Below are 14,319 nucleotides of genomic sequence, written 5' to 3' on the forward strand. Positions count from 1 at the left end.
GTCCTCAAAAGGTGATGAGCATAATGTGATACTAAGTATAACATTGGCCACATCCACAGAGAACAACGAATATACTAATTAGCATTCCAAGTTCCATTAAGGATAGATTCTTTAACATTATTATAAATCAATTTATCGGATGAGCAGAAAGAACTCTTAAACTATATATGGATTGATCCATGAGTCATGCCATACTGATATACTAGGACTACTGCCTACCTTCCAACATGATAAACTTCAAAGATGTGGAATAACCTTAGTGATGCTATTCCAAATAATTGACCCTTTTCTACAAGATACTGCATTTTTTGAAATGTTTTCATCGGCAGTTTTGGGAGAGACCAGGACCCCCGTAGTAAAAAAAGTAACCATAGCCAGTATTTGTTTTTCATTGATGTGTACTTCATAGCACTGAGGTTTTTCTGCAATTGGAAATGCCCACTGGGTTTGCCATCTTGTTGTTAGTATTAACCACTTGAAGATTACGAAAATAACTCGATTTCGCATATCCTTCAGACGGAAAATGCCTACTGCCCATCTGAGTAGTTGTACGATGGCCATCTGGTTGTGTATTCACGACCTCACCACCCCAAGATAATTCAGAGGCACCATGTGCTAAACCTGTTAGGATAGAGCTAGGCCAGTATCCTAAAAGCTTATTTTGCAGTTGGACCCATCAATTCCCATTTGCTTTGTCCTGAAACATTTTACCAGTGTTATCATTGTTTAATTTAGCATAAAGGACTTTTTTTGGGTAAAGATTTAGCATAAAGAACTCGATTCATAATGGGGTGAGAATCTTTTTACTTGTGTAAACAAATGTAAGATGCATTTTACCTTCAATATGGTAATAGATATATCAAACTGCTTTGCATTGTATGTTGAGACTGGTTTTATGATGGAACCACGAGAGAACTGTTGTTTGTTTGAACAAAACCAGGGCAGTTGAGATTGTGGCAACCAGTTTGCTTGTAGTTATCATCCTGAAGACCAAATGAATGTCTCTTATACAGATATGAATAATGAGTATCTATCAAATTATATGCAAGTATGTTAGTTTCAAAACTCATATCATGATTCTATTGACAGATGCAGGAAACTACCCCCCCCCACATATGAAATTATAAAGGCAAACACAAACACACAAGAATGTTTACAGGCTATTCTCTTTTCCTTTGAATGTGATGCTTGGCACGATAATAAATGCAAAATATGATGTTTGAAGCAGGTTTATTGGTGTTTAAAAAGTCAAGTCACGTACAGTCCAATATAAGAAGAACCACGTTTGGCTATCTCTAAATAAACCTAGAGAAACCTGTGACAGCAAAGGCAATTAGTCAATCATAGATTTGATTCTATAATGGGAACTAAATTGAAGATTACTAAATCAAATGCAAATATTTCACTGCATAGAAATGCATAACTGACTTATGCAAATGTACATTTTGGTGGGTTCTGGCTGTGTTTGACATGATTGTACTATCATCTTGTTGAGCAAGCAGTTGTAATTGGGCGTTTTTTCAAGCTAGGGTTTCAGAGCGAGTTTTCTCTACGTTGTTTGGGTGTTCTTGAGTGATCTCCACTGTAACCTTTCTTCTAGTGAAACTTCTTCTTCTTCTCCCAAGGACGTAGCACACCACAGCAGTGTGTGAACTTCGTTAAATATTTGTGTTGTGAAGATCTATGTTTGTTTATTTTCGTATTTGTTGGTGTTTGCTATAACAATAATTTCTATTGCTTAACTGGTAGTAATTATGTGAAATTTCTTCGAACTGTGTTTCTGTTGGTTTTTCAGAAAATTTTAAAAGAGAATTAATGTTGCAAGCATATTGTGAAGATAAGGAAGTTTACCATCCACCCAGCTTCAGCAGTGGCCCTATTTTCTGAATTATCAGAAACAATCCAAATTTGAGACGGGCTGAATTCAGGAGCAGGAGTCGGAGTCATCACTTATCTCTCTCTCTCTCTCTCTCTCTCTCTCTCTCTCGCTCTCTCTCTCTCTCTCTCTATATATATATATATATATATTTATATGTATAAAAGGGGACAGAAGAAATGATTTCAATAGTTACCTCATGTCCAGAATCTGAAGAACCTGCAAAGTTGCTAGACTTGCGACCAAGTTTTGTTCTATATGGTTGAGTTCTTTGAATCGGGATTGTTCCTTCTGGGCATCTTACTTTCGTTATCTTGATTGCAGAGCTATCCACTTTTTTCCCATTCGGATATGCTGTGGGTCTCATCTGTTGAATCAGAAAAGAATTTTAGTCACAGTAGACATCAGATGAACTAGCTAAACAAAACCCAAAGTGTTGTCGGATCCCCAACAATAATTAGAGAATTCACAAGAAAAAATGATTCCTGTAATGAACCATTGCTCTGGAGAGTGTCATCAGAAAAAAAATGATTTCAGAGCCTAGGCGTCGCCCCTTGACAACTATGTCTCTACCTTGAGGACCTTCGTCTCCTCCGTTAACGATGATATCTTCTCTCCAGTCATGCTTCCTTGTACCCACCATTAATTGCCAATGAACAAGGAAGCTTCACTTCCCGGAAGACTTCTACTTTTGTTCCCTCTCGTCTTCCCCTCGTAATGTTCAACCATTCTAACGAGAGGGTTTGGATTTCCAATTCCTTCTTTGGGTTCCGGAACAAGAACTGCAATCCAAGCTAGCTCCTCCATTGATGGGTTTGCATTCTCCTCCCCTTAGAAGCCCAGGTCTTTGCATTCTTGTTAGTCCAGTCGAATTCCCACCAATTTCAAACAAATCCAGATAAATTCTGAAAGGTTCCCGCCAAGAAGTGGACATTGAAAGGATAATAAATTTAAATGAGGGTATTTCAGTCATTTGGTTCCAAAATATTACCACTCAAAGTGAAGGGAAAAGCTTGGCTTTGCGAACCGAGTAGTCTCCGTATCTCTGCAATTCCTTCATTTCCTTTCGTTGTGAAGAGGATAAAAGGTAGCATTTTACGGTAGTTAGATTCTTCCTTTCTTTTCTTTATAGATGAAACGTAAAATGCAGTTGTGGGTTTCTGTTCATTCATTTTTGTTTTCTAATTCCGGTTTTGGTCAAAATTAATTTGAGTTTGTTTTTGGTGGTGATGAGGTTTGTAACTTTGGAAGAAATGGAAATTTTTTTTGGGTTTTTTCCGGGTCAGAAACTGAGTTTGGAATTTGTTCTCGTGGGTTTGTTATTTTATTTTGTTCCTATTTATGTAGTTGTTTTTGCATTGATTCTCAGGTTGTCTCTCCTTTGATGCTTGGAGTTTTAAGTTTCTACAGTTTCTGGTGCAGTTAAGATTTGGTGAAGGCGAAGTAAGTATGAAACAATTAAGTCAGTTTCTTTTCGTTCTTTCTATTGTTAAGTTTCTGTTCGTCTTTTTTTTCTTTTTGGGTTTGGAGGGGGTGAATCTTTGTTTGCCTTTTGTCATACTTTGAAATATTTATCTGATCGTCCTGTGAATTCAACAAGAAAATGTTGTCATTAAAGATCAAGGTTTGAAATATTTGATATTTTCTGAGCACTTGGTAATCGGATCAATGTCGTAAATCATTATGGATTTGCACTCAAATTATTAGTAGACATCAGGGATTTATGTACTATTTTGATTTCTATCATGGTTCAATCTGCAGTTATTATACTGAGAAATGAAAATGAAGTACTAGAATTGAAGGTTTGAACCCTTATTGGATAGTGCCGATTCAGTCATCCAATTTTTGTAGATTCTCTCTCTCTCTCTTCACACACACACACACATGGCTTACTGGTTTTTCTGGATATGGATTCAGTCTGTTTGCAGATTCTGATTTTTGGTTCATGCTTGATGTGTTAATAGGGCAATATTAGAAAATCTGTGTTTCCCATTGCTTCTTTTGAGTTTTCCTTCTTGTCCATTGTGATACCATTTGCTTGTAAACAGAATAGGATAGTAGAATACGTGTACTAAAGGCTTCTAACTACAGTGTTGTATAGTAATATCTGACTTCTGCTTTTTCTTTAACTCTCTGAGAATGTTTCTGGATAGGTTATGGCCCATGTGAAACCAATTAGAGCAGTTCCTGGGAAGCCCCGAATTCTGTTAGCTGCAAGTGGAAGTGTAGCTGCTTACTAAAGGCTTCTAACTACTGTGTTGTGTAGTAATATCTGACTTCTGCTTTATCTTTAACTCTCTGAAAATGTTTCTGGATAGGTTATGGCCCATGTGAAACCAATTAGAGCAGTTCCTGGGAAGCCCCGAATTTTGTTAGGTGCAAGTGGAAGTGTAGCTGCAATAAAGTTTGGGAGTCTATGCCATTCTTTTTCTGAATGGGCAGAAGTTAGAGCAGTTGCCACCAAGGCCTCTTTACACTTCATTGATAAAGCATCACTTCCTAAAGATGTTCTTCTTCACAGCGATGAGGATGAATGGTCCAGTTTGAAGAAAATAGGAGGCAATGTGCTTCATATTGAGCTCTGCAAGTGGGCTGATGTCATGGTTATTGCACCCTTGTCGGCAAATACTCTGGGCAAGGTATACATTCTCTAATTCCAAAACTAATGTTCCATGGAATCTTGATTTGTGTTCAACTAGCAAAATAAACCAGGAAAAAAAATAAAATTCAGAAGGCTATCAACCTGTTTGGATAACTGTCCATCAGTTGTGGTGGCATTTTATTAAGATCAACTTTCAACCGAGCATGTGACTGTCAAGATGTACCAAACTCATGGCATTTAGTCTATTGCCTGTGCAGATACAACTTGGTCCACATTTTGGGGAGTTTGCTGGTCCTGTTCATTCATACTTCTCAATGAATCTAGAGCCAAATATAGTTTAATTTCCACATAAACTACTTAAATTGTTTAATCATGCATGTATATCTGTTGTCACTACTGGTAAAGACTCAAGGTACAATCTTTGATGTCATTAACCTTTTATTTTTTATTTTTTATGTCCTTGGACTGGGTTAACAATCAACGATTAATGATCTTATACTGGAGTGTGACATCTGATGTTGAAACTTGGTTGACTCACTGAATTTGGTGCAGTGCAGCTTCTCTACCATCCAGTGACGAGTTGCCAACAACCGAATCTGTGGTTCTACGAGTCATGTTGGTTAATATATTCAGTAACCAGTCGAAAACATTTTGTCAGATTTTCTCATTAGTCAAGTTGTAGATGTGATTCAAGACTTCAATACCCACCAAGACCGAGTTGCACTTAGATGGGCAGATACAACTTCCACCAGTCTTTTAACATTTCCAATTCCCGTCTATGTTTAGCTCAGGTGCTGCCATGTCTTGACACAGAGGTTGTTAAAATCACTGACATGGCTCACAGGTTTTGTGTTACAGGTTTTTAAATACACGTAGAATCTCTTCTTTACATAATTTTCTTCACAAGGAAGTTTCTATTTCTTTTTGTTATGTAAAGACACTGCTCAATCTTATGTTCTGGTTCTCTGTGCTCTGATAGATTGCTGGGGGCTTGTGTGACAACCTCTTGACATGCATAGTTCGAGCCTGGGACTTTGGTAAGCCGCTTTTTGTTGCACCGGCGATGCATACTTTCATGTGGAACAATTCTTTCACACAACAACATCTTGATTCGATCAGCAAGCTTGGTATTTCTCTGATTCCTCAGATCACTAAGCGCTTGGCCTGTGGCGATTATGGCAATGGTGCAATGGCAGAACTTTCTGTCATCTACTCTACTGTGAGGCTCTCTTTGCCTTTGGAATCACTAGCACAAGCAACTGGCGGTAATGGTCTACATTTTCATGCATTATAGATTGGCCATATAATGAAATAACCAGAACATAGTGGCCATTGTTATATGTACACAAACACCGTAGTTTGTTTCTGGAGCAAGTCTCCATTCACCTGTAGTGAAGAGAACCTCTTAATCCACAGGATCTGACCCCCTAATTGGACTGAGAAAGGATACTGTGGACTTCCATAAATAGGGGGTAGGAGTTAATGATGACATTCGCTATTCCTGTAGTCCAATCATAGCATCAAATCACCTTGGATGGGGGAGTCAGTTGAAAGTTGGAAATTACCGTCAATGATGGTTAGAATGAAGTTCACATTGCTGTTGACCTACCTACTCCTACCACCCCTATGGATAGAGGTTTGGTTGATATAGAAGATTTTGGGGTAGAGGAAGAGCATCCTAGTGTTACCTCGAGGCTTGATAGAACACCATCAGCCTGTAGGAAGTGGAGCTTGACCGCAGATGTTTTAGATACATTGCAGTCCATTAGAAAATTCTGTGTTTGAAGAGGGGATAGGGTCGGCAGTACCTCTGCCACATGTATAGCTCATTTTCCTCCTCCATCAGTGATCCACAGCACAGCTACCTGTCATAGTTTGCTGGACATCATACCTGATTTGACAAAGGAGTTGTACATGAAGGCGTGGTCAAACATAGGCGGGAGGAACCCAAATGGAAACAATCATTCATTTTCTCAATTCCTGAAAGAAGGGCTTGGCTGCTAGAGATGTTAGAATAGTGAAGATGATTTTTAGTTGGATGTAGTGCTTATGGATAATTAACTTTTTAGGTTTTGTTTCGCAAGAGGTTTTTTTAGTGATAGATTCTTCCATTTATAGCTTTTTGATTCATCTATTGGTGTATGCTGTTTTTAGAATAGGTGTATTGTACCATTTAGTTGGTGGATTCTCCCCTTTATGGCTGTTCAAGTTCTATCTTCGCATGACGTTTTTTTAATTGTTGTGGATGTGTTACAGTTATGGCATCGAATCATAATATGCCAAAAAGTCACATCAGCGCTCAAGCACCATTTACTAATAAGGAGAAAGCAGGCCTTACACAAACGAAGAAAACTACTGGGCGAGTGAGGCACTTACCAGATGAAAGTCACGTCAGCGCTCAAGCACCATTTACTAATAAGGAGAAAGCAGGCCTTACACAAACGAAGAAAACTACTGGGCCTGTGAGGCACTCACCAGATGAAAGTCGCATCAGCACTCAAGCACCATATACTAATAAGGAGAAAGCAGGCCTTATGCGAACGAAGAAAACTACTGGGCACGTGAGGCGCTCAGAAGATGATTCATCTAGTGATGATGATATGATAATTGGTGCATCATTGCTACTGATCAACATGTTAGTGGAAGGTAGTGAAAAACAAGGAAATACAAGAACAGTCCATGTGAGGGGCACAAGGAGCCTACCACAAAAGAAAAAGACAAAAAGAGGGCACAAGGAGTAGGGCCAGGTCATCTAGGAAGAAATCCTCTCCCACTTTTTCCTATGGTTTCAGCTATGCCGGTTCCTGACCAAAATCCTCATGACCATGACAGTGACCAGCAGAGACCCGGGTGATCAAGGTCGTGTCACACAACCCTTGATCTGCAACTAAGTTGGCAGGCACTGATTTCCAATACTTACAGAAAGAGGGGAAGCTATATATTTCAGTTTAGTGTATGTTACTCTGTTTTTGAATCATCATCTTAATTCCCTTGAAGCCATGACAAATCAATTGCACAATGATGAAAATGTTTTTAGCTGATCCAACTTGATTGGTGTTTGATCATTTTGTTGCTTCTTGTTTAGGTCCTTGATAGTTTAAATTGTTTCTGATCTGACAATATATTATTCAATGGGGAAAAGAACGCTACATGGTTGCCCTCTATGCCCAGAAACAGGATGCTGTGAAAAGATGCCCCTGTCACTCTGGTTGGATGTCTCTGCATGCACTCCCGCTGCTTCTTGATTGAACTCATATGGCATTTAGAACAATGCAACTGGAAAAACTGAAAAATGAGAGCAAATTCAAGCTGTCAACAGACAGAGTGAGAGGAACCCATTAGCTCACCTTATGTATTGCTTGGGACTACAAAAATTTTCCAGCCAACAGAGAATATTCTGACAAGTAATTAAAGATTATCACGGAAATGGGAGTGAGGAACAGACACAGGTTTTGGCCCAACAATTTTCTACTGTTCGATCTAATACAATCTAATGGCTACAGATCAGTCCATCTAACTGAGTCCATTGTTCATGTTTCAATCTCTCCTATTGTACATGGTTTAATCCAAGGATTTAGCTGTTGAGATAAATTCTATATTCTCAATTTATTCAGTAATAATGCCTACAATTTCCATCCATCAAAATGTAACCAAATCCCAAGCTTTACCAAAAAGGAAGCATTGCCATGTTTAGCCCTGTAAGGCCTTCCAATTGACTTCTATTAGACTGCTTCTTGTAGAAGACTGAGTCCATGACTTTAAGGAAGCTGAACTACTAAAACCCACATCTCATGGGTAGTTTTGGGAGAGACCAGGACCCCAACAGTAGAAATAGTAACCATAGCTAGACTTTTGTATTCATTGATATGCACATCATAGCACTGAGGTTTAGCTGCCTCTCTGGCACTACAGGGCATGTGGCATGGATCCAACATCCAGAAATGCTCAGGCACAGAGCACAAGGTGGTCACACTCAGCCCAAGGCATTTTTGGTCATTGAATGTGAGCCAGACGTCCTGTTTGTTTGTACTATCAACCACTTGAAGATTACAAAAATAACTTGACTTTGCGTAGCCTTCATAGGGAAAATGCAGTTTAAGAGCATGGCATATATCAAAGAAAGAGGAAAACATGTATTTTATGGTTCCTAAGCAAAGGATGATCAAAAGCAAGTTGTTTGTAGATATTAATACAATTAATTACATTGTCATCTTCACTCTGCCAAAAAATTTCACAAGATGTATCAGAGTCAATAAAGCTTCAAATTCTAAAACAAATAAGGGAAAAAGAAGCATGAAAGGCAGCATGACCCCATGCTCAGAGTCTCAGACAAGGGTGAAATGGTTCTCCCCCAACCCCCCCCCCCCCCCAAAAAAAAAAATGAAGGTGAAAATCCGCCACTATTGATTGTAGGGGCCACACTGTGTTTTGGGGAACCTCTCCCAACAAATAAATAAAGCTATACAGAGTTGCAACCTTGGTAGGATTGACGGATGATTTGTTATTCGAACACTTTGTCTACATTAATTGAGGAGTTGGAAGATTGGAAGCACCATATGGAATGTGTTCTGAATGGGCTTTTTCTAAGATTTGTGATGGTAGCAAAGGGGTTAGGGGTTCGATCCGATCGACTGTGACCCGACCCAATGGATTGACCCGTGACTTGAAAGAGTATAATGTACTATTGTCTTGTTAAGCAAATAGTGAAATTTCGGGGGGTTCTAGGTTTGCTTTGCAGGTTACCATCTGAGCTTATTGGATATTATCCACTTCGGGGTTCGCAGCTCTAAAATACATCATGACCATTAGAAGATGCTTAGAGGTTATCAATTTGCTTAGTTACATCTCTTTAGTCAATGTGGGACTACCCTTAAAAGGCCTCTCCTGTTTCTTGCCCAATATATTTTTTTTTGTTGCCCAACCTTTGTAACTGAAGGGATTTGGACTGTTAATTGGACGTGACATTGATTGTATATTTTATTGAGCCATTGAAATTCTACCGGTTTCAAACAAATCCGGAGAAAATCTGAAATTCTGGAAGGATCCCGCCAAGAAGTGGTGGAAATAGAAAGTATAACAGATTTAGATGAGGGTATTTTGATCATTTGGTTGAACTGAGTATAGTCTCTCCCTAAGGCCTGAACTTGTAGGCTAAAGATATACGGAGGTAGAGCTTTTCCCTGTCGTTGGGAAGAAGATACAAAGTAGCTAAGCAACTTAAAGATCATCGTTCTCGTCGCCGGCGCACCAAAATTGCCCTTTAAGAAGCTACCTTTGAAACCTGGGTAGCATTTTACGGAAGTTCGATGGTTTCTTTATGCTTTTCTAATTATATGAAACGTAAAATGCAGTTGTGGGTTTCCGTTCTTTCATTTTTGTTTTCTAACTCCGGTTTTGGGTTTTGGGGATTTGGTTAAAATTAATTTGAATTTGTTTTTGGTGGTGGGGAGGTTTGTAAGTTTGGAAGAAATGGATTTTTTTTTTTTTTTTTTTTTCAATGGGTTGATGGTAATCAAGTCCAGTTTTGGTCAACCGAATCAGAAATTATATTTGGATTTTGGGATTTGTTCTATGTGTTTGTTATATTTATTTATTTTTTCCTATTTATTCTGTTGTTTTATTCTCTGATTTTCAGGTTCTCTCTTCTTTGAAGCTTGGAGTTCAAATTTCTATAGTTTCTGGTGCAGTAAAGATTTGGTGAAGGCGAAGTAAGTATGGAACAATTAAGTTTCTGTGTTAGTGGTCATTTTTATTGATAATGCTTGTTTGTCACCTTGCCTTTAATCATTTTGTCCAACTTTGATGTGTTTATCTGATATTCCTGTGAATTCAACCAGAAAATGTGGTCATTCAGATCTAGGTTTGAAATATTCGATATTTTCTGAGCCCTTGGTATTTGAATTAATTTCATATAATGATTTTCCCTCAAAATTAATAGTATAAATTAAGGATTTATGATGTACTCTTTTGATTTCTATCAGTGTGGAATCTGCAGTTATTATTTGAAGACATGAAATTGAAGTACCAGAAATTGAAGGTTTGATCCTATATTGATAATTGAATAGAATTGACTAGAGAAAGATTCAGATTCTTAATTAATAAAGGAACAAAAGTAAAACAGGCATCCAATTTTTGTAGTTTTGGAATTTTGTTATTCTCTCATATGGCTCGCTTTTCTAGATATTGATTCAGTCCATTTGCAGATTCTGATTTTTGGGTTCACGCTTAATGGGTTAATGGGACAATCTTAGAATACCTGTTTTTCCCATTGCTTTTTACCAGTTTTTATGGTTTTCTGATACCCATTTGCTTGTAAACAGAACAGGATAGTACAATATGTGTGATCAAGACTTATGTCTTATCTTTAACTCTCTTAGAATGTTTATTGGCACCTTTCTGGATAGGTTATGGCCCATGTAGAATCAACTGTTAGTTCAGAAAGGGAACCGATACAGAATAGTGCAGTTCCTGGGAAGCCCCGAATTTTATTAGCTGCAAGTGGAAGTGTAGCTGCAATAAAGTTTGGAAGTCTGTGTCACTCATTTTCTGAATGGGCAGAAGTTAGAGCAGTTGCCTCCAAGGCATCTTTACACTTTATCGATAAAGCATCACTTCCTCAGGACGTTGTTCTTTACAGCGATGAGGATGAATGGTCCAGTTGGAAGAAAATAGGTGACAATGTGCTTCATATTGAGCTCCGCCGATGGGCTGATGTCATGGTTATTGCACCCTTGTCAGCGAATACACTTGGCAAGGTATATATTTTCTAAATACAAAACTACTGTTCTCTGGACTTCTGATTTGTGTTAAACTAGCAAAATAAACCAGGAGAAAAAATATATCAGAAGGCTATCAATTTCGTTTGGAGGATATAGTCCAGCAGTTGTGGCATTTAACTAAGACCAACTTTCAACCCAAAATGTGACTCAACATGTACCCAACTCATGGCATTTTTTGTCTATTGCTTCAGCAGATACAACTTGGTCCTCATTTTGGGGTGTTCGCTATTCCTGTTCATTCATGCTTCTCAATGAATCAAGAGTGAATCATAGCTTGATCACACAGAAACTCCGTGGATTTGTTCCCTGTGTATTCAAAACTAGGCATCCATGGTCAAGATTTCATTTCTTGTTAAGTTCAACTTCTTAAATTGTTTGATCATTGATGCATGCATATCTGTTGCACTATCAGTAAAGACTAAAGATACTGTTGTCTTTGATGTCATTATCCTTGTTTTTCTTCCAGTCATCGGACTGGACTAACAATCAATAACCAATGATCTTATACTGGAATGTATCTTCTGATTTTGAAACTGGGTTGACTCACTGAGTTTGCTGCAGCGCATCTTCTCTACCATCCAATGATGAGTTGCCAACAACCGAATGTGGGGATCTATCAGTCATGTTGGTTAATGCAGTTAGTGACCAGTTGAAAAAATATTTATGTCAAATTCTTATGAGCCTAGTTGTAGACCTGATTCAAGACTTCGACGCCCACCAAGACTAAGTTGCACTTCGATAGGTATACAACACCCATCTATGTTAGCTCAGGTCCTGCCATCTCTTGTTGTAGATGTTAAAATCACTAATGCAGTTCACAGGTTTTTTCTTTTTGTGTAAATTTGTTTTACAAGAAGTTAAATACAGTCAGAATCTTTCTTTACATCACTTACTTCACAGGTTTCTGGTTTCTGTTTGTTTATATATATACACTGGTCAATCTTATGTTCTGGTTTTCCTTTGCTTTGATAGATTGCTGGGGGCTTGTGTGACAACATCTTGACATGCATAGTTCGAGCCTGGGACTTTAGTAAGCCGCTTTTTGTTGCACCAGCGATGAATACCTTTATGTGGAACAATCCTTTCACACAACGGCATCTTGATTCAATCGAGCTTGGTGTTTCTCTGATTCATCCAATCACTAAGAGATTGGCTTGTGGGGATTATGGCAATGGTGCAATGGCAGAACCTTCTGTCATCTACTCTACTGTGAGGCTTTCTTTGGAATCAGCAGCACAAGCAACTGGTGGTACTGGTCTACATTTGCCTGTGTTATAGATTGTCCGTATAATGAAATGACCAGACCACAGTGACTGCTGTAACAATATGTATACAAACACAGGATCTTATTTCTGGATTGAGTTTCCTTTCCCTTAATCCATGGGATCTTACCCTCCTATTGGACTGAGAAAGGGTATTATGGGCATTCATTAAATTCTTGATTTCAATTTCTGCTTTCACCCCACCTCTAGAATTCACTGCAATTTAGATAATGAGTTGATTCTTGAAACTTGGTTTAGGGGCTTGACATTTTGGGAGGGGTGTGGAAGGAACAGGAAGAGTTTGAATGGGTTTGGAGCAGTAGGCTATGTGCCTAAAATTTATGTATAGCAGTATGAGACCGGTTAATGAAATGGAAGGTTGTCAATTGTTCATCAAAATCGAAACATTCAAATTGGAACTGAAAAATATTTAGGGAAATTTTCATGTTCCACCCATAATTTTAAACACAATTAGGTGTAACGTCCTCACTTTGAAAAAATATCTACCACACCCTTGATGCATAACACCATTAGTTTAAAATTGGAAAAGACATTTTTGACCTGAAAGCCCAGAAAATTAACTTGGACCTGCCACTACACTGCTTCATATCGCCTTCGTAGGAGATTCAATGCATTCGTCAGCTCGCCTTTGTCTGTGAAGGAAGGTTAGCAATGAAGACATAGAAATCCTAATTGATTTCATCTTGATTTGGGGGAAATTGCAATGAAGGGTAGAATGGTAAGTTTACCCTTCTTTAAGGGTAGTTTGGTCATTTAGTAAATATTGACTCCCTGACATCACCATTTTATGATTTTCATCTAACGGAATAGATTTATTTGTAATTTTGTAATGTAAGTGGGGGAAGTACAAGATGTTTTTTTGAAACGAGGACTACAGCTAATTATGTTTAAAATTAGGGTTGATTTTTTTAATAGAAAAATAATATAAAATTAGGTGTGATACATGGCCTGATTAATAAATCGGTTAGTCATGCCTTCTTAGCATCTTATATGTTTTCTAGTGTTTTTGTTGTGGGATTTGTATCCATGTCAATTAATTAAGGGAGAGGAGTATCTAAGAAGGTAGTGTGGTTCCCACACAATGGGAGCACACATGAAAACATCGACAATGGCTGAATTTTCATTTTTCATGGCAACAAGGTGGTCATTTCCTCTCTCCTTATGTTTGGGTGTAGAATCCATGCTGCCTTCCACGGTTTTTTTTTTTTCTCCTCCTAAGAAAAAAAGAATAGTTGTGTGCTCCAATGCCCAAACACAGGGGCAGCGAAATGACCACCCGACCCCTTCCTATTGGGTGCTTGCGAGTGCACTCCCACTAGTCCCATGCTGGTGCGGGGGCCACTTAACCAGATGGTATTCTCTCTCCCCTAATTTAATTTGTTTTATAATTTGAGCCTATATGTTGTGGTTCAAGCCCAACAAAAGTAGGTTCATATCCAATTAGACCCAAAATTGTTTGCTCGGATTGACAATAAAACTGAAACCATTAAAACTATTAAACCGAAATCATTTAAAGATCGGTTAGGTGGCACTGTTTTCTAACTGATTTCGATTTGTGATATCAGAGCTGTTAAATAAATGGTTCGATTCGATTCTAATTTCTATCTTAAATCGAATTGAAATCGAATCAATTAACCAAAACCAAACCGATCAAGACCCTTGATCAAATGGTTGTAGGATCTTCTGCTATTACAACAAAATTCGACATAGTTTCCACCTACAAATCTCCTCCATAATCCTGAAATGGAGGAGGGCCAATCGTTCAATCCAGAAAAAAAA

General features: G+C 38.2%; 2 protein-coding genes and 1 pseudogene across 7 annotated transcripts; 2 read left to right on the forward strand and 1 right to left on the reverse strand.

The window, feature by feature from the left end:
- Window positions 1-58: 58 nt before the first annotated feature.
- LOC122068983 lies at window positions 59-9,706 on the reverse strand (annotated as a pseudogene).
- Window positions 2,816-7,543, forward strand: LOC122068973 (probable thymidylate synthase). 2 transcript variants are annotated; one of them, XM_042632883.1, is made up of 6 exons: window positions 2,816-2,963; window positions 3,246-3,319; window positions 4,030-4,101; window positions 4,195-4,515; window positions 5,458-5,743; window positions 6,735-7,543. In XM_042632883.1, exons 1-6 carry the CDS (start codon window positions 2,831-2,833, stop codon window positions 7,217-7,219), a joined length of 1,371 nt encoding a protein of 456 aa, XP_042488817.1. In that variant the 5' UTR covers window positions 2,816-2,830; the 3' UTR covers window positions 7,220-7,543. The 2 variants fall into 2 exon arrangements, with proteins under 2 accessions (XP_042488817.1, XP_042488818.1); XM_042632884.1 differs by lacking the exon at window positions 4,030-4,101.
- Window positions 9,448-12,692, forward strand: LOC122068978 (phosphopantothenoylcysteine decarboxylase-like). Of its 5 annotated transcripts, none has more exons than XM_042632887.1 (5): window positions 9,448-9,776; window positions 10,114-10,186; window positions 10,460-10,515; window positions 10,883-11,233; window positions 12,230-12,692. In XM_042632887.1, coding segments are annotated over exons 2-5 (714 nt in total). In that variant the 5' UTR covers window positions 9,448-9,776; window positions 10,114-10,185; the 3' UTR covers window positions 12,536-12,692. The 5 variants fall into 5 exon arrangements, with proteins under 5 accessions (XP_042488821.1, XP_042488822.1, XP_042488823.1 ...); XM_042632888.1 differs by having other exon boundaries at window positions 9,448-9,763; XM_042632889.1 differs by having other exon boundaries at window positions 9,450-9,763; window positions 10,474-10,515.
- Window positions 12,693-14,319: the final 1,627 nt, after the last annotated feature.

Source organism: Macadamia integrifolia, unplaced genomic scaffold, assembly GCF_013358625.1.
Source record: "Macadamia integrifolia cultivar HAES 741 unplaced genomic scaffold, SCU_Mint_v3 scaffold512, whole genome shotgun sequence".
Lineage (NCBI taxonomy): Eukaryota > Viridiplantae > Streptophyta > Magnoliopsida > Proteales > Proteaceae > Macadamia > Macadamia integrifolia.

What these genes read in the sequence shown, in the direction of transcription:
- LOC122068973 (XM_042632883.1), top strand. Translation starts at nt 2,831, where the DNA reads ATGAGGGTATTTCAGTCATTTGGTTCCAAAATATTACCACTCAAAGTG. An exon ending in CGTTGTGAAGAGGATAAAAG is followed by an intron (nt 2,964 to 3,245) that starts GTAGCATTTTAC and finishes ATTGATTCTCAG; the next exon opens with GTTGTCTCTCCTTTGATGCT. An exon ending in TAAGATTTGGTGAAGGCGAA is followed by an intron (nt 3,320 to 4,029) that starts GTAAGTATGAAA and finishes GTTTCTGGATAG; the next exon opens with GTTATGGCCCATGTGAAACC.
- LOC122068978 (XM_042632887.1), top strand. An exon ending in TGAAGTACCAGAAATTGAAG is followed by an intron (nt 10,516 to 10,882) that starts GTTTGATCCTAT and finishes CTTTCTGGATAG; the next exon opens with GTTATGGCCCATGTAGAATC. An exon ending in CAGCGAATACACTTGGCAAG is followed by an intron (nt 11,234 to 12,229) that starts GTATATATTTTC and finishes TTGCTTTGATAG; the next exon opens with ATTGCTGGGGGCTTGTGTGA.